Source organism: Dasypus novemcinctus, chromosome 12, assembly GCF_030445035.2.
Source record: "Dasypus novemcinctus isolate mDasNov1 chromosome 12, mDasNov1.1.hap2, whole genome shotgun sequence".
Lineage (NCBI taxonomy): Eukaryota > Metazoa > Chordata > Mammalia > Cingulata > Dasypodidae > Dasypus > Dasypus novemcinctus.
The window spans coordinates 92202006-92221531 of NC_080684.1; the positions used below are offsets into that span (position 1 = coordinate 92202006).

General features: G+C 49.1%; 1 protein-coding gene across 2 annotated transcripts in view; it reads left to right on the forward strand.

Moving 5' to 3' along the window:
• The window catches only part of ABTB3 (ankyrin repeat and BTB domain containing 3), a 346016-nt gene that overhangs the window by 315278 nt on the left and 11212 nt on the right, over positions 1-19526 (forward strand). For both annotated transcript variants that reach the window (XM_058308674.2, XM_058308675.2), the window contains 3 exons: positions 9371-9476; positions 14141-14243; positions 15857-15938. In XM_058308674.2, the coding sequence (XP_058164657.1) occupies positions 9371-9476; positions 14141-14243; positions 15857-15938 (291 nt within the window). The remainder of the gene's footprint in view (positions 1-9370; positions 9477-14140; positions 14244-15856; positions 15939-19526) is intronic.

Genomic DNA, 19526 nt, shown 5'->3' on the forward strand with positions numbered 1-19526 from the left:
TCCCTTTGAGCGCTACTATAGCTGTGTCCCACAAATGTTGGCAAGATTCATTTTCATTTTCATTCAAGTCATTGTATTTTTTATTTCCATTGAGACTTCCTCTTTGACCCATTGATTATTTTGGAGTATATTGTTCAGTTTCCAAATGTTTGGAGATTTTCCTGTTATCTTTTTGTCCTTGATTTCTAGTTCGATTCCACTTTGATTGGAGGACACACTCTGTATGACTCCATCTTTTAAATGTTTGAAAGTTGTTTTATGGCCCACAATATAGTATCTTTTGGCATATGTTCCATGAGCATTTGAAAGGAATGTGTATTCTGCTGTTGTTTGGAGGAGTGTTCACTAAATGTAAATAAGATCCTATTAGTCGGTCGGTGATATTGAGTTCCTCTGTAGCCTAAAGATTTTCTGTCTAGTTGTTCTATCAGTTGTTGAGAGGGGATTTTGAAGTCTCCACTTATAATCATGGATTGTCCTATTCTTTCATTTCTGTTTTTGCTTCACTTTTTTTGCAACTCTTCTGTTTGGGGCATACACATTTCTCTTCTTGGTGGTTTGACCCTTTTGCCATTAATTAATGTCCTTCTCTGTCTCAGGTAATTTTCTTTGCTCTGACGTCTACTTTATCTGATATTAATATAGTGACTCCTGTTTTCCTTTGATTAATGTTCATGATATGTCTTTTTCCATCCTTTTACTTTCAACCTGCCTATATCATATTCAAAGTGAGTTTCTTATAGATAGCATATAATTTCATTCACTCTGCCAATTTAATGCAGTTATTGTAATGTTGGGGCTTACAGCTGCCATTTTATTTTTTGTTTACTGTTCGTTCTCTCTGCTTTTCATTTCTGTTTTCTTTGCTCTGCCTTCCTATGGATTGCTTGAACATTTTTAAGAATTCCATTTTGGTTGATCTGTAGTGTTTTTTAGTCTATCTCTCTATATATCATATTTAGTAGTTTTCACACTCTACTAGTATCATCATTTTACCAGTTCAATGGAAATTTAGAAATTTCATCTCCCTTGTGTCCATTTACTTTTCCCCATTTATAACATAAGTGTCTTAAATATTCCCTCTATGTACATTTAGAATCACATCAGACAATGTTATAATTTTTGCATCTACCAACAAACATTATTAGGAATCTCAGTAGGAGATTGTGTTTACCCATATTTTTGCTCACGGTGTTCTTTCCTCCTTCCAGATGCCCAAAAGTTCCATCTCTTGTTCTTTCCTTTCTGTTTAATGGACTTTATCTGTTCTTTTAGAGTAGGTTCCCCGGTGACAGCTTCTCTTAGTTTTCCTTCATCTGAGAATGTTTGATTTCATTCCTGAAGGATATTTCCAACCAATGACAGGAATATTAGATATTTTGTTATAGCCCCACAGTTCCTTGAGACTGTTCATTTCTCTTTGTTGTTCGTATTAGGTAGTTTCTATTGTTCTGTCTTCCAGTTCATTAAGTCCCTCCATTCTGCTCTTAAGCCAATCCACTGTGCTTTTTATTTCAGTTATTTTTCAGTTCTACACTTGCCATTTGGTCCTTCTTTATGTCTTTTATTTCTTGGCTGACACTTTCTAGTTCCTTACTGAGGCTTTTTAATTTTTATTGGTTTGTTTCTAGTCTGTTTATAAGTATTCATTGAAACATTTTTATCCTAACTACTTTAAAATGTTTGTCAGATAATTCTGTCATCTGTATCATCTCAGAATTGGCATCTATTGATTGTCTTTTTTTCACTCAGTTTGAGATCTTCCTAGTTTTTGGTGTGGTAAGCGATTTTTTTTTTATTGAAACCTGGGCATTTTCGTATCATGTCCTGAGACTCTGAATCATATTTAAACCTTCTGTTTTAAGTGACTTTCCTTGACAGTGCTCTGGCAGGGGTGGGGGAGGTGCTGCTCCATTTCAGTCAGGTGGGGACAGGAGTCCAGGTTCCCCATTGCTGACACCCAAAGTGCAGTCCTTGTTTTTGGTGGGTGGGGGTAGGCATTCTGGCTCTCCGTGAGGTCTCCACTGACACTGGCCTGGGGGCAGGGAGTGAAGGCTTATTACCCACTTGTGGGCTTGGAAGTCCCAGCTCCCTACTAGAGCTCCCCTGATACCTCCCTAGCAGGAGCTTGGGGTGGGGTGGGGAGGGAATTTGCCTTGTTATAGCCTTGAGAGACTGGAAGTCTAGGCAGCCCACTTGGCTTTTGCTAATTGGTGAGGGTGAGACCACGGGTTTTTTTCTCTCTGATGTTTGTTGGAGTAGCATAGTTATTGCCTAAGTTTTCCGTTTTGCTAGGCTTTTCCTTTTCTGGTCCTTTGATTAGAGAGAACATGCTTTTGTTGGCTTTTGCTCTTTGTTTTTGTGATTTTGTCTCAGCCCGTTGAGTTTTCTGGGTTGCTACTTCTTTCAGCTCTAAGTCTGGAATATAAGAAGCAAGAAGAAACCAGGGAAGTCACCGTTGTGTTTTTCCTGCAGACCCAAGACCCTGGCAGGTCTGCCTTCTCTCCATTCTTCTTATATTTGTTTTATATCTAACCTCTAGAGTTTGTGCTTGTACCTCACAGGAAGAATAGGGAAAACAATGTTTGCTCCTTCTTCTCAGAAACACGGATAACAATATATGTTTCTAAAAGATCGGTCTGGGTGCCCTGTCATTAGCATCCTCCGTCTCGGCTCTTAGGCACTCTAGAAGAGGTTAACATGTTTCCAAAGACCCCATCGGCTTCACCAGAAGCAAAATCTCCTTTTAAGGAGGAATAAATAAGCAGGACCCGGGAAGCCTCTAAGGTACATCCCAGTCTCTCTGTGCCTCCACCTCTCTGATAATAAGCCATGAGCAAAATTCAGCCCCTAAGTAAGCATACGATCAAATCCCAAAATGATCAGGTATCTTGAGAAATCATTTGAAACATTTCCATTTCTACACAGGACTGCATTCAAACCACGTGAGAGAGTAAAATCACAAATCACAATACGTCTTCGAACCCTTCAAATCTAAGATTCAGGATAAACCTACAATTGGCTAAAAATTCTTAATCTGCCAGCCCCAGGGAAAATATTGAAGTGGGACAAGTTTGTTTAGCAACTCCCACTCCTTTTTCCTGTATTCAGTCATCACCAGAAACTGTCCTGAGACAGGCAACCTTCCCAGCTCGACCTTTTCCAGGTGCTCCAGCAACCAGAGGCTCGGGGAGGTCCAGCACATTCCACAAGCAGAGGGACCTGCTGAGGATCTGAACCGCTGTAGACAAGGGATGGAGGCTCAGGGCTCACGGTTAGTGTCTCAAGAGAGCAACAATAATTCCACATTTTCTTGATTCTGAGACACAGCTTTGTTCACATTTTAATGGTCTTCCATTTGAAATGGATCTTAAAGTGGATGTGTTCCTTTAATGAAGGGAGATTTTTTTTTTTCTCTTCCTAAAAGCTTTCATATTGTTGTGACATTTTAGAACCTAGAAAAATAGGGATGGCTTGAACTATGGAAAAGTGCTGTCTTTTAGGTTTAAAAAAAAAGCAGTCCATTATCAGCAGTTTCCTTTAGTTCAAACTAATAGCATATTTTGATGCCTTTTTTTTTTTTTAATCCTTATGGCAACCTTGTAAAGTAGGTATTTTTGCAAGAGAAAACCGAGGCCTGGAGAAGCTGAGTAACTTTCCCAAGGTCACAGATGAATGGAGCGAGGAGCTGGGGCTGGGACCCAGCTCCACTGCCCATTTGCTGGTGCCTCTTCTCGCCCTGGAGACTCCCCGTCTCAGCATCTGTAAAGGCCCTTTGCAGCAGTCCCACCCCCCTTCAGGGGGAAAGGAAAGGGTCTAGGTATCTTTTCTGGAGAGGAGCAAGCGGCCTGGGGAGGAGAGGAGGGATGGCAGCCCCGCACCCACAGGTCCCGTCTCAAGGAAGCCTCCTGGCAGCCATGGTTCTCAGACCCTCCTTTGCTCCCCTTTACTTCTGCGCAGCCACACAGCGCCCCACCCAGAGCTGCGCGCTCGCTCCATGTGCACACCCAGCATTTACCGAGGGACACCCGATGACAGGTACCCGGCAGCAGGCCCATGACCACAACCCGGGCGCTGTGTTCTCGTGTGTGCCAGGCCGTGGCCCACCCGTCGCCCACCCCACCCCTCCCTTACCAGCTGGCCCTGGCCTCTCGGGGCAGAGCCTGCATTCAGTGGCTGGCCTGGTGGCGACGCTCGAGCCTCGCAGCACCGCTGGTCCAAAAGTGCTGTTCCTGAGCGCGGTGTTGGGAGGAGAGTGTCGGCGCCTGGCCCGCCCTCCCCCTCCCCCCCGCCACCCCACCCCTGCCACCAGCACAGAGTGGGCCTCGAGGTTGGTGAATTCCCTTCTGCTGTCCTCGGGGTTTGGTCCAGAGCCCACCAAACCCGTAAGATCCCCCTCCCCCCACCTGACACCCTGCCATGGAGGCTGACAGATCCTCATAAGTCACTCCCTCACTCTCAAAGGAGCCCCCCGCTGGAGTTCCAGTTCATTTTGGATGCCAGGTACCCAGGGTGAATTACCCTGAACATCCCGCCTCCCGGAGAAAGAGTACTGGAACGGCCCAAGAGCAGACACCTGGGCACACAGGTGAATTCAAGGACCCAGTGGGGAGTTTTCTCTTAGGACTGTGGTCTCTGAAAGAGAAAGGGCCAGAAGGCCTTGGAAAAGGCAGCCTCTTCTTCGGTACTGCCATTAGGTGTGGCTCCGGAATCCTTGCACAGCGTCCAGCAGCTCAGGGCCCTGCCCAGAAAATGTCTGAAGAGTGAAGTCATGAATGAATGGGTCTACAGCACCGTGCCCGGGAAAAGTTTACACTCACGAAACCTGTGTGGGATGAGGGAGTGAAGCTTAGGAAGCTGCTGATGTCCATTTTGATCCTTGATCCCCACCCCTACCCCTTTCCTTTTCTTTCCTGAACTTCTAATTATCATAGTTCCTCATTGGGAGGATTTTTTTTCCTATAATAGACTTTATTTATTAGAATAGATTTAGATTTACAGAAAAATTGAGATGATAGTACAGAGTTCCCTATACCCCCCTCGCCAGGCACCCTATTATTAACACCTTATGTTAGGATAGTACATTTGTTACACTTAATGGACCAACATTGTTCCATCTCTTTGAAGTCCCTGCTCTATTCAACTCTCCTTAGTTTTTACTTACTGTCCTTATGCTAGTCATCATGACTCCTTAGGCTCCTCTTGGCTGAGATAACTTCTCAGACTCTTGCAGGGTCTGTATTTTGTAGGGTGCCCCGCTAATGAAATTTGTCTGATGTTTTTCTTATGATGAGAGTGGAATTTTGGGGGCACGGTCAAGATGAAGTGCCATCCTCATCACATCGTGTCAAGGGCACCCACGCCACATGATGTATCTCTCTTGGTGTTGACCTAGACGGCCTGGCTGAGGTTTCTCCGCTGCAGAGCTCCTCTTCCTTCCCGTGCTCTCTGGAAGGGAGTTACTTTGCGCAGGATTATCCATCCAGGACACATATGGCCAGCCCTTATGTTTACTTTTGCAGATGACATGATCCATATTGAGACTGTAGAAGATGGCAAGCTGTGAGTATCTGGAGAGGGGGGACCTGGCCTTGTCCTCCCTTTGTTGACCCTAACACAGCTCCTTTCACAGTACAGGACACCTCTTGGAAACTTGAAAAATACCTGTTGAACTAAATTAAACCACCACCACCAAAAAGAAAAAAGCCCTGCAGCAGGATCCACAGGCTTCTCAGGTCTCTCTTAAAACAAGAGTGCAGGAAATGGATTTTCTTCCCCTGGATCGATGAGACAGAGGATGACTCACCAGCAAGACTGATGACTGAGACCAGTAACAGTCTGTACACAGTCTGTACAAACCACTCCTGGAGAGAACAGGTGTATTAGTCAGCCAAAGGGGTGCTGATGCAAAATACCAGAAACTGGTTGTTTGGGTTTTTTTTTTTAAGATTTATTTTTTATTTATTTCCCTCCCCTTCCCCACCAACCCTCCCACCCCCAGTTGTCTGCTCTCTGTGTCCACTTGCTGCGTGTTTTTCTGTGTCCACTTGTATTCTTGTCAGTGGCACCAGGAATTTTGTGTCTCTTTTTGTTGCATCATCTTGCTGGGTCAGCTCTCCGTGTATATGGTGCCACTCCTGGGCAGCTCTCCTTATGGTGTGAACTCCTTGCGCATTGAGCTCCCCTATGTGGGGGACACCCCTGCGTGGCACGGCACTCCTTGTGTGCATCAGCACTGCGCATGGGCCAGCTCATCACATGGGTCAGGAGGCCCTGGGTTTGAACCCTGGACCTCTCATGTGGTAGGCGGATGCTCTATCTGTTGAGCCAAATCCACTTACTGGTTGGTTTTTATAAAGGGTATTTATTTGGGGTAGGAGCTTACAGATACCAGGCCATAAAGCATAAGTTACTTCCTTCACCAAAGTCCATTTTCATGTGTTAGAGCAAGATGGCTGCTGATGTCTGCCAGGGTTCAGGCTTCCTGAGTTCCTCTCTTTCGGGGTCTTGCTTCTGTCTGGGTTCAGGGTTCCTTTCTTCCCAGGGCTTGCGTCTTCCTGGGCTCAGTGTTTTCTGTTTCCTTTGTGAGCTTACTTCCTGGGGCTCCAGCTTAAGGCTTCAGCATCAAACTCCATCATCAAAATCCCTCAACTCTGTCCTTTGCCATACCTTTTATCTGTGAGTCCCCACCCCTTGGTGGACTCAACACCCTAATGTCATGACCCAATCAAAGCCCTAATCGTAACTTAATCACGCCCAGGTACAGACCAGATTACAAACATAATCCAATATCTGTTTTTGGAATTCATATCAAAATGCTACAACAGGTCTCCTCTTTTTTCTGATCAGCAGGTCCTTATTAAGTGTCCACGATGTGTCTGGCACTCTGGGGTGACAGTGATGATGAAATATGGTCCAGTGGAGGCAAACTCCGGGCCCATTGTATTTGTTTCCTGTTCCTGCTGTAACAAATGATTGCACACTTAGAGGATTAAAACCGTACCCATTTATTGTCTCATAGTTTTCATAGGTCAGAGGGCTGGACACAGTGTGGCTCAGCTGGATTCTCAGCTGAGGGTCTCACAAGGTCAAAATTGAGGTGTCGGCAAGGTTGTGCTCCTTTCTGGAGGCTCTAGGGAAGAATCTGCTTCCAGGTCATCCAGGCTTTGGGCAGAATTCAGTTCCTTGTGGTTGTGGGACCAAGGTCCCCTTTCCTTGCTGGAGGTCAGCCAGAGGTCACTCTCCGCTCCTTCCTTCTCACTCCTCCCATCTTCAAGCCAGCAGTGGCACATCAAGTCCTTCTCGTGCTTTGAACCTCTCTGACTTCCTCTTCTGCCTCTCTATCAGGGCTCTGGCGATTACTTTAGGCCCACCCGGATAATCCAGGATAACCTTCCTATTTAAAGTCAACTGATTGGTCGCTTTCATTACACCTGCAAAGTCCCTTTTGCCTTGGAAGGTCACATACTCACAGGTGGAGATCTCATCATTTTCACAGTCCCAGGGTTAGCACATGGAATCTCAGGGACCGCAGTTCTGCCTACCTCACAGGGCTTCTCCAGCATTCGTGTGCATGGGAATCTCCGGCGGCGCGTGTGGAAACATGGCTTCTGATTCCGTGGGCCTGGGGTGAGAGAGTGCGTTATTCCTCACAAGCTCCCAGGCTGCTGCTGCCGCTGCCGTTCCAGGGGGCACATTTTGAATGGCAGGACTTCCGAGCAGAGGAAACAACTTACGCCCCATGGCCCAGCTCAAGCCCAAGACAATTTCAGTCCATGAAACCTGTGGTTCTCAACCTTTTAGAGAGCATCGGAATCACTAGAAAATGTGTTCAAATACAGATTCCTGGGCCTCACCCCCAGGGTTTCTGATTCATCAAGTCTCAGGTGGGGCCCAAGAATCTGCATTTCTAACGAGCTCCCAGATGATGCAGATGCTGCTGGTCTGAGGACCAGGCTTTGAGAACCCCTGCATTAAGCCACAAGACAGGTAATCCCGCTGCTTTAAAAGATGGCACCTTAAAGCCAAAGGGTGTAAGCACTCCCCTCCCTTCTTCCCAGGAGGATCAAGTCCCCTTGGGCACCTGATGAGTCCTCCCTCAATGAGTCCTCCCTCAATGAGTCCTCCCTCAATGAGTCCTCCCTCGATGAGTCCTCCCCTCAGTGACATTTTGCCCCCGATGGTCTCTGCTCACTGTTGCCCTGTGAGGTATCAACTTGAATGAAGGGCTGAGTTCTCTCTTCATAAGCTGAGCCCTGTCCTGCTTCGGGAGCCCAATTAAGTAGATTCAAAAATAGCTTGAACCACTGATATCACTAGTACCCCCAAATCCCTCTTAAAATTCAAAATAATGTCTATTGTATTTATTGCAAACGTTATACTTGTTTGTTGCAGGAAATAGAGATAAATAGGAAACAGTATAATCCCACCCAAAGGTAGCATCTCTTATCCCTCCAGACCTTTTTCTATCCATGTCTGTCAACCCAAATTAGATAGACGAGAGAGAATGAAAGAGAGAGGGAGAGAGAGAGGGTTTTGGGCCCAAAAATGGGACATGGTACAAACTGTGTTGTAACCTGCTTTTCTTACTTAATATATCATGAATGTCTTTTAATCTAACCCTCTTTTATAGCCCCTAGAGTCAACCCCCTCCGCCCAGTCAAAAGCAGCACAATGATTCCTTCTCTCCTCCGGCATAGCTGTGGTTGGTGGGGGATTAAGGGACAAAAATGAGTCCAAAGGGGAGAAGAGGCAGAGCCTGGTGGGCAGGTCGGTGGAATCAGGCGCCTGCATCCTTGAGCAATCGAGAGGCAGCTGTAGTTTTCGACTGCAAAACCGTTTTCTCCCGTATTTTTTGGAGAAAATGATTCTGCTGAGCACTCCTCAATCTGGAAATGCCTCTGCCCCAAAATCAAATTCGAAGGAAGTTGAATCGGGAGCATTTATTTGTGTCATATTAATGGGAGAGTGCAGCCATGGACCAAAATGGCTTCCTGCTGCTATTTTCAGGATAATTAACTGTTTCCGGCACTTTGGAGTACTGGAAAAGGTGTATGGGGATGCTTATTTTCCATTCTATGAGCCACAGAAACCTGCTTTTAAATGGATATTCAATAATTAGGGCATGAGAGAAGGATTTCATTACATATTTCTTAAGCTTTCACCAATGAAACCTCTGGAAATGGAGTGGCCAATCGGAGCAAGTAAATCAGGCCCTGGGAGAACAAACAATGTGTGCTCTCCAGGTGAATCCCCCTCGGAATCTGTAAGGGCAGTTGGGGGCTCCTCTCGCCACCCGGGGGGACCTGTTCCCCGAGGAACAGCTTACCCACAGCCCCCGGCAATGGAGCCGCTCTTTTCTTTTCCGCAGAACGAGGTGATCAGCCAGCAGCTGTGTGTCATCTTCACCCACTGCTACGGACCCTACCCCATCCCCAAGCTCACGGAGATCAAACGGAAACAGAGCTCGCGTTTGGGTGAGTGGCGCACCAGACCCCACTTGTGCTCCTTACATTGTGAGTTGAGGACAGACAGGACACAGACGCTGCCAAAGAAGGGTGGTGGATGCAGGAGTCAGGCAGATGGAGAGCAGAAGCTCGCCTTTATTACTGGCGAAAACTGTTTGGAGAACGAACCTCAATTCAGCAGGCTTTCTCCCCCGGACCAGATAGGGCTGGGCAGCCAGTGCCTTCCCGAGGCCGCACGTCCTGCAGGCAGGCAGATTCCCAAAGAGGAGCAGTGCCTGACAGCCCCTGCCCTTGAACTCGCCCTCCCACCTGGGGGAGGGAGGGGCTGGGTGGGCCAGCAGCAGCCAGCAGGGGGAATGCTTCTCAGGGAATTGGTGGGAGATGGGATCGCGTGCCCCTCGAAACACACACACAAACTAACATGAGCGCGACATACCTGAGTCCAGCAGACCAGACGCTCCGACATCCCATGGGAGCTTGCAGTGCTCACTTTTTATTCTTGGAGACTTGCGTTGAGCCGGCCCCTGCCAAGCGCTTGACCCGCCCTTTCTCAGATAGTCCTCCCAGCACCCCGGGAGGCAGGCACCAAGTTACAGCCCTTGGCAGGGAGGCTTTGCCCGCCCTGCAGCCTGCGCAGGGACGGAGCTGGAGCTTGAACGCTGTCCGCCAAAGCCACAGTTCATCCCTCTGCAGTCGCAACTTCAGAGATTTTCCAGGTGAAATCCTCCCATCAGGCTCTGATTTCATTCGGAGTGTCATGCGGCTGCAGGATGCCTGGTCTACCTGGAGTAAAGGCAGAGAAGTGCCCGCCTGCCCCGAAGCCCGAAACAGGAGCCTGCTAGAAAATATTAAGGATTCTTCTTCTCGGGCGGGGGGCTGTTAGACCTTAGGATTTGAGATATGGGAACTTCTGAAAATTCTACCCTTTAGCCAAAGCACACTCCTTTGAAGTCGTTAAGAGATGAGCCAGTCTGAGTGAGTGAAAAGGCTGAGTTCATGGGAGTGTTTTTGCTCCTATCAGGAATCACTTGTTCATTTAAATGAGACACAGACTTTTTGTTAAAATGAAACATAGCAGCTGAAATAAAGGTTTGTCTGTTATTGTTTTTACCATTCATACATGTGGGAAAACTAGAACATACCAAAGTCACAAGTAACTTCTACCTTGTAGAGAACAGGTATCAAATATTATTGTAAAATTTTAATATAATTATTGTATTATTATTATATATAATTTATAGATGCTAAAATGTTAAAGTCATTAATAATTATATTGTTATATTAATATTATTACCAGGTCAACACATTTTAAAGGCCAATCAAATTAACAGACATTGGAAATTGAGTGTTATCTTCCCATACCATAGCAACAATCTCTGAACAAGTATAGGTGCTTTACAAAACACCCTTATTAGAATGAACATTTGCAAGGGCTGTTTTAATGGCAGAGCACAAAATCTACTTTCCTATAGCCATAGGAGAAAAAAGAACATTTTCTTCTCCTAAACTGGCTGAGATTTCCTTCACCAACAGTTTGAAAGGCCTGGTTGTCAGGCCAAGCCTTGGAATTCCAGGGGTTAACATCAGTAGAAAAAAGGCAGACAGACCTGAGAGGCTCAAAACCCACAACATGAATGAAAGTGGACAGAAGACAATTGTTAATAAATGGAATATGGAGGATGTAGTGTTTTGCATCTTAAGTGCAGTATTTTGAGCCAGATGGTGCAGGTTGCTAAATGGTGGCTCTTTAGGGACCTGCTTTAGAAGAAAGGTAAGAATAATCAGTGACAGGGGTCTTAAACTGGTATCTCTGTAGGGCCAGTTAGGTCATATAAAAGAGTGAAAAGGGAACAGTATAAGAGACAGTAGAGAGTGGTGTGGACTGTGGCAAACTGGGCATGCCTGTCTCTCTTGCCATCACAGGGAATCCTAGGAGAGAATGGTGAAGAGTGAGAGATGAAGCAGGTTGCTGAGAAGAGGGAAAAAGTTACTCTAACCGAAGTCCTTAAATTAAATGGAGAAGAGGATTGCAGTCTATTCTGAAGCCTCCCCCAATAGCCTGTCTTCCTTTTAGCTAGATAGCATTACAAGTTACAGTCTTATTTTAAATAAATATTTTAAAGATAGTGGGAAGACAGGTAATTTTTACTTTTTATGTTTTTTGACATTTATCAAATAAAAAAAATTTTTTTAGGGAAAGAGGTGAGTAGGTACATGTTGACAGAGGATGATGTGTGGCGGCTCGCAGGATGGCCCTCCAGGGCTGGCCAGGGACTGGGAGGCCATTCCACTGTCAGGAGCAAGCGAAGAGAGGCAGCAGGGAGGCAAAGTCTGGGTCCAAGGTTACAGCAAGGTCTAGGCAAAGTGGGGCCAGGCCAGGGTCCAGGCTGCAGTAAGTCAGTGGGGCCTGGACAGAGGGAAGGCCACTGCCACCCAGAATCCAGGGGCTGATCCCATGCTCAGCAGTTTGGGGCAATGCCAACCCATCCATTGGGAGCAGCCGGGGTTGCATTTCAGGCAGGACAGCCCTTTCATCCTGGAGAAGGACCTGTCAATAACAAGCAGCCCCCCAGGCTGGGCCTGGTATTCTAGGCAGGTTCTTAGGACAAGACTCCAGAGCAAGATTCAAGGCGTTCTTCCATTCATTCAAAAAAAATTGACTGAGCATCTTCTGTAAGGCTCATAGGGGTACTATATGTCAGGCTTTTGGCCAAGTGCTTTCATTGATTAATTTGTTTAATCTTCTGTGATGTAGGTATGTTTGGAAATTACTTTTCCCATTTTACCAAAGGGGAAACTGAGGCACAGAAAGGTTAAAATCTTGCCCAAGGTCACACAGCTAGGATTAGAACTGAGGTTTCTGACCTCAGTGCACACTCTCATCTACTGTATTTGACACCTTTGTGTGCTAGACACAGAAGAAAAGATGTGAAGAGGACTGGCGAGCTCCTGTCCTCTGAGAGCACGCAGGCTCAAGGGAGAGACAGACAAAGAAATAGGGGGATACACCGCAGAGTGATGCGGCCGGCACAGAAGCAGTAGGGATAGTCAAGTCAGTTGGGAGGGCGGGCGGAATCAGGCAGGCTTACTGATGAAGTGGTATCTGCACTGCAGATGGAGGGATGAACCAGGTTTGGAAGGGGTTGGGAGAGTGTTCTAATAGAAGGAACAGCATGTGCAGAGGCTCAGAGATAAGAGAGCAGATAGCGCCCATGCAGAACTGAAAGTGGCCCCATATGGCTCAAGCATAGATGGATAAGGAGAGGCCTGAGAAAGCAGCAAGAACCTAATCGCAAGGAGCTTCATGAGGAAGTTTAGACTCTACCCTGGGAGCACTGGCGAGCTATTGCACGATTTATAGCAGAGAAAGGATGCGATCAGATCTGGCTTTGGGAAGGATGAGTCCTGTGGTGAGGTGGAGCGTCACACCGAGGGGCCAAGGATAGGGGCAGAGAGACCAGCTTGAGGCACCTGCTGTAGCCCGAACTAGGGCAGCAAAAGAGGGGACAGAGGGAAGTGGTGAATTTGAGAAAAGTTTAGGCGGAAGAATGGACAGATGGTCGTGGACTGGACATTGGTGACCACTGGGAGAGGACAATACCGATCGACTTTGACCCTTGGCTTTGACAACCCGTAGCTGTTGGTGGTGTTTGCCGGGATGGGAAGCACTGGAGGGGGGGGTCTCAGTTTGCAAAAGAAACGTTTTTACATGAGCTGAGAAACATAGCAGGTCGCCAGACTCAAGGACTTGGAGGCAGGCACACCAGAGAGGTTCTGCAATTCAGAGACCCACAGAGGTCGGCCCAGCAAGCTGTGGCTCAGGACAGCCACCAGGGTGGGTGACCTCGTACAAAGCACCATCAGGGCAGAGCCACCTGAGGCACTCTTGCCCGGTTGAAGCCTTGTGGGGGCCGGGGCAGGCAGGGGGTGCCGGCAGATATTCCCAACAAGGTCAGAGTGACGGGCCCAGGAGAAGGTGCCTAAAATGCCAAGCAAATTGGAGGATCCTTGCCGTTGGCAGTGTAAGCTCCCAACTCAGAATGTCCAAGTTCAAATCCTGGCTCCTCCACCCATCGCTGTAACTTCTGGGTGCCTCAGTTTCCTCATCTACCCGGCGGGAATGATGTGGTCCCTCTCCACCAGGATGGGGGGTTTCAAGTGCAAGTGCCGCCTTGCACGGTACCTGGCTCATCCTGCGTGCTCAGTAAGTGTCAGCCGTATCTTCTTTGTTATTATTGGAGACGAGGGCAAGGGGCTGGCTCATTTGGCGTGGATCCTGGGGATGAAGGGCTCGGAGGTCTAATCGCCTGGAGCCCACGGCTCAGGGGCTGCTTCCATCAGCAGGGCAAAGGTGGAGCAAAGGTGGGCTGCGGGGCATTCTTAGCCACAAGGAGGGAGAGGTTTGCCTTCCACGCCTGAAAGGCGTCTGAGCTCTGGACTTGGGGGAGTCTTCCATGAGAAAACACTCCTTTTACTCTCACATAAACTGAGAATTTCCCATGAAAAGCAGAATCAGTACTTGAGTTTCCCTTTGATTGTGCCTGTCGCTTGTTCAGTCATTCTCTCACTGCAGTATTTTGTCTCCCTGGTTTCTCTAATTTGCACTTGTAAAAGAAATCACAGCCTCGCCCTTCTCTCCACTAAAGCTACCCTTTTCCCCTTTCCTATTCCAGATCCTCATTTTCTTAACAATAAAGAGATGTCTGATGTTACCTTTCTGGTAGAAGGAAGACCTTTTTATGCACACAAAGTGCTATTATTTACAGCCTCGCCAAGGTACGTATTGTCGATTTTGAAAGCAGCGGAATTATGGCTGCGGCTGTTGCTGTTACTCTTGTTTAACACTCCAGTTTGCTGGGATCTTCGCTGCACTGGCAGATTACCTTCTCAAAAGCAAGGGTTCAAGACCACAGGGCAGCTGCTAGCCTGAATAGCAGCGTCCCTGTGCCCCCTAGAACCTGGCAGCCCTCCTCTGGGCAGACCGAGCCCTGGACAGGAGCGGAGCATTGGAGCAGAGCACGGCCGGACGAGCTGAAACTCCAGGCACGGCAGCCTCGGGTGCCTGCTGTCCAGATGGGCACAGACGTGGGCCCCAGCCTCCCGGCACAGGGATCCTGACTGTCCTTGTCCCTGGCTGTGGAGTTAGCAGAGCACCGTATCACAGTAGGGTAGAAGAGGAAATTGCTCACCCTTCCTGCTCGCCCTGCTGTCGCCCTTCCTCCTTTTGATTTGAGTTGAGACGTGGTTGTTAATTTTGAACCACATGATCCAAGCACCTGAATGGGATCAGCAAGGCTGGCCAGAGCCAAGAATGAGGGTGAAACGTGGAGGGGCAGACAGCCGGGCGGTGAGCCAGAGGTGCCCGCGAGGGCGAGGATCCCAGGAGCCCCGAAATGGAGCCCGCTTGCTAGGGGTTGGCAAAGGGCTTGAGTGCGAGCAGCCTGCCCGGGTTCCTACAAGCATCCGGGCATCACCAACACCCCCAAACAAAATACGGACCCCGAATGTCTACTTCCCCACCACAAGAAAAATACACTGTCCCTTGTGTCGTTCTCAGTTGAGACCATAAAATAGATGCTGTGCCAAAGTGGATTTCTTAGTTTTGCCAAATGGATGTTAACTAAGACGTTAACATCAGGGGAAACTGAGTGAAGGGTAAACAGGAACTCTGTGTACTCTCTTTGCAACTCTTCTGTAAATCTAAGATTATTTCAAACTAAGAAGTTTAGTTTGAAAAATGGGTAGAGACACATCCTAGCTTATTCCTAAATGTACCGAGGACTTTGTTGCCCTGATGGCGTCTCTGCCCCCAGCGAGCTCACCGTTTTGTCACTGGGCAGGAAACTGCATCTGAAACCCGAGACCGAGAGTCGTCATCAGCTTGATCACTAGGCATCAGCCAACTTGGGTTAAATACCTGCTGTGGGCCCAGTGCAGCCCGGCTAGGCTCAGGGATGCAGCAGAGCTGGGAGCGTGGCCGTCTAAGCCGTGTGGAGCAAAGACCCTGGGGGAGAGGGAGTTAGAGACGCCGTGGGCACCGAGGAGGGGGAGCCGTCGCCCTGAGCCCGGGAAAGACTGCAGGGGGGAGGCGGCCACTGAGGCGGGCCCAGAAAGATGGCAGGTTTAAAGGGCGTGGTCCATTCTTGTCCAATCACCAGTTTGAGAAATAATTGAACAGTTCACACCAGTGCTTTTAACTTCAGAGTTCTGGCTTCAAAATGGATTGTGGCATCACCCAGGGTTAGAATGAAGAACTCTGTGGCTGTATTGGGGCTGTAGGTCACAGCTGGTGGGAGAAAGAATATTCCACGTCTCCAGGAGAGCTGGATTTCCTGCAGGCTGTGTGCGTGCATGCACGTCTTTATCTCCCTTTCTGTGTTGTTGTTCAGGTTCAAGGCCCTCCTCTCCAGCAAGCCGACAAACGACAGCACCTGCATAGAGATCGGTTACGTGAAGTATCCCATCTTCCAGGTGAGCCCTGGTGTGGCCTGAAGCACCTGGCCGGCGGGCACGGGGCACATGCGGTCACTACAGTGCTCAGCCTGTGGGTCAGCCACCTGGGGAAGCCCCTATAGCAGGTGGCCAGCCTCCCCGCCCCCTTGGCTCCCTCCCCATGCCAGTACCGCCCAGTCGGCCAGATGGCACTGATTGAGCACTTACTATGTGCCTGACACTGTGCTGGGGGCTGGAGACAGCAGGAAACCGAGTAATTTGTCAATTACAACGTAATGTGGAATACGTGGTGAGAGAGGGCTCACGCAGCGTGCCATGGCAGCTCAGGCCAGGGAAACTGGGGAGGGCTCCTGGGTGATGTGTAATGAGCTGGAATATGGACCGCTGAGAAGCAGGTCAACCAGAGGAGGGGTGAGGGCCAAAGAAAGGGAATTAGGACCTTCTAGGCAAAACTGTGGTCCAGCCCAGCATGGTCAGGCACCTGTGGACATTCAGGGACCCCAAAGTCCTGTTAGCATTAACCCGAACCTAACAGAAGCAGGAAAGGGAGGCTGCTTCGTCACAGGCCAGGAGACGCTGCCAAGTCTCCATGCGTGGGGCTCTTGTTTCCTAAGCCTGCTGCTAGACAAGCCATCTCCCCGCTGACCACAAGACCTGAGGACAGGGCACCATGGACTAAGGGCAGGGAGCAGGTGAAGGAGGCTTCCAAACACGAGGCTGGCCTGAGCGAGCCATGCGCTGGGTGGGGAGGGGAGGGAGGTGGGCAGAGAAGATACCGGGGCTCCACGGTGGGACTAGGGAGGTGGCCTGCCCCAAGCGCCTATTTCACCCTCTCCCCAACTCGTCACCCCAGCGCCTCGCACGGTTTCTACCAGGAGCACAGAGGCCACAGCCCCTTCCGGTGGGTTTGAAAGTTGACGGGAAGCCACTGCTTTGCTCTAAAATCTTCCAGGGGAGGCAGGAGGAGTGAAGGAACCTTCACGGCCCTCCACCTGTGTATGAGGCACGGACCTTGGCTTTCCCACAGCTGTTAGGATGATTATTCCCATTTTTACGGAGGAAGAAACTGAGGCCCAGAGAACTTAAATGACATGCCCAAAGTCTTGGCACTCACAAGTGATGGGGCCAGGAACCAGGATTTGAACCCAGTCTGGCTGGTGCCAAAGCCCAGGGACCTTCTGCTCAAACAGCCTTTCAAGAAAAGGACCCCACCTGGTCTTGAGCACTAACTATGAGTAAGACTCTAAGCCAGGCCTTCTCAACCTCAGCTGCTCTGTAGACTCACTGGGCAAGTGTTTGAAAATGCCCATGCCCAGGCCATAAGGCAGACCACTCAAATCAGAATCTCTAGGGTTGGGGCCCAGGCATCGGTATTTTGAAGTCTTCCCCCTCCGCCTGTTATCTCAGGGCACAGCCAAGGTGGACCACTGCTGCTCTAAGTTAAGCACCCCGCATTGGCGGGTCTCTGCTTGAGCAGACATCACTATCACCTGGAGGGGGTGGATGGAGGGTCTTGTTAACATGCGGATTCCCGAGCCCCACCTCCAGGGTTTCTGATTGCATAGACTGGAACGGGGCCTCAGAGTTTGCATTCCTAACAAGAATCCAGGAGCTCCTGCTTCTCGGGGATGCTTCTCCCTTGGAGAACCACCGCTCTATCTCATTTAATCCTTCCAGCTGCCCCGCCAGGAAGGTATTGTCCCAGCTTCCAGATGAGGGCACAGAGAGGTTAAGTAACTGGCCCAAGTTCCCACAGCAGATCGTGCTAGAGCTGAGTTTCAAAGCCCTGGTAGGCCAAACTTCAGACCTTCTTAACTACCTCCCAAGTTGGGTCCCCTCTAAAAATGACCAAGCCCCGAGGAAAGAATCCCATGGCCCAATAGTTTGGAGCATGAGCTAGACGCAGGAAAACCCACACTTCCCAGCGCTCCAAGTCCTCATGAAAGGGGCACTCGGGCCAGGAAGCCTGCGACTAACTGGAGAGGTTCGTGGCGGGAGAGGCTGGCTCACAGCAGGCACTCGGTGAACGGTGCCAAGCAGATTCACTGAACGAAGACCTGGATGGGAAAGGACAGCCCTAGAGGAACCCCCGAGCCTGTAATTGCTTGTGACGGGGAAAGGTTTCCTGGCCACGTTAGCCTCAAATGACAGTAATGGGAAGGGAAGATTTAGCAGTGTCCCAGGGGGACGTCTCTACATGCCACCCCTTCCCCATTAAAGAAGAAAAGCCTCATTTGTGGCTTGAAATAGGCCAAGTCTGGCGGAATCCACCCAGAAGGAGGCTCCCAGGGGCCTGTTCACTTCCACACTGGCAGAAGAATTTTAGCAAATGAGGCTGGTGTGTGTTTCCTCCCCTGCAAGACTGTTGAGCCTCACATGCAGGCAAGAGCTGGAGGCAGCTGAGCCCGCACCTGGGAGTGGGGGCCTCCGGGAGGCTGGGGACACCGTTTAAATCTCTGCTTCGTGCAGGTCAGCAGCTGCCAAGAAAAACAAGCCCATGAACAGGCACTTCTGCCTCATAAAGGTTTGCTTCATCCCCTGGCAGAGAAGCCTGTTCTGGCAAAGTCCCCCGGTGGCCTGGGACGGCCCAATTTAAATTCCATTAGCCCCAGGATCTCCATCCACTGAATAGCAGCCTTTCAAATCAATGGCCCAACCTTGAATCAATGAGATAACATGTTAGAGTAGTGCGTTGTAAAGGAAGAGGCCCTGTGTTCCGCGTGGTTATTATCACAGCTGTTCTTATAATTATCACGGGTTTGGCCTTTATAAAAGAGGTGTTGTAACAAGGTCTGTATCCCTACATTCGCGGACTTGTTGTTTTAGCTGCGTGTGACCCATCGGGGTGGGGAGGGGGGCTGGGAAGGCCTCGGCCACCACCAGGAATGCAACCTGCTCTCCGAGCCCAGGCAGGTGGGCACAGAAGCCCAAAGTCAGGACATCAGGGACTCCAGCCCAGAAGACGGGGACGGGAGGACTCGTGTTTCTGTTTGACGTGTACACATTTGCCCGCGTGTGCTTGTTGGGTGCCAGGCACTGCCAGACCTTGAGGATAGAGATGCGGACAGGACTCAATCTGTGCCCTCAAACTCCAGTGGGAAATAACACCCTGCAAGTGTGGGTGACATGCCACCCAACGGAGAAGCCAGCTGATCTGAGGAGGCTTCCCAGAGGCCAGGTCCCAGAGGAAGGGGCAGAGTTCAGCAGATGGAGAAGCAGGGAAGGGCATCCAGGTAGAGGGAACAGCCAGGGCAAAAGCATGGGGCTGAAAAAGAGGGTGGTGAATTCTGATAAAGTGGCTGGGCGTGGTCAGAGCATGCATGGTAGATACAATCAGGATAAGGAGGAGGGAAGGGCAGAGTGGCAGGAGATGAGACCTGAGAAGAGTAGATTGATACACAAATGTTCACAGCAGTGTTATCCATAATAGCCAAAAAGTGGAAACAACCTAAATGTTCATCGACCAATGAATGGAAAAGCAAAGTGTGGTATATCCATCCAGAGGAGTATCATTCAGCCATAAAAAGGATTAAAGTACTAAAACATGCAACAATGTGGATGGACCATGAAAACATTATGCTAAGTGAAAGCAGTCAGCCACAAAAG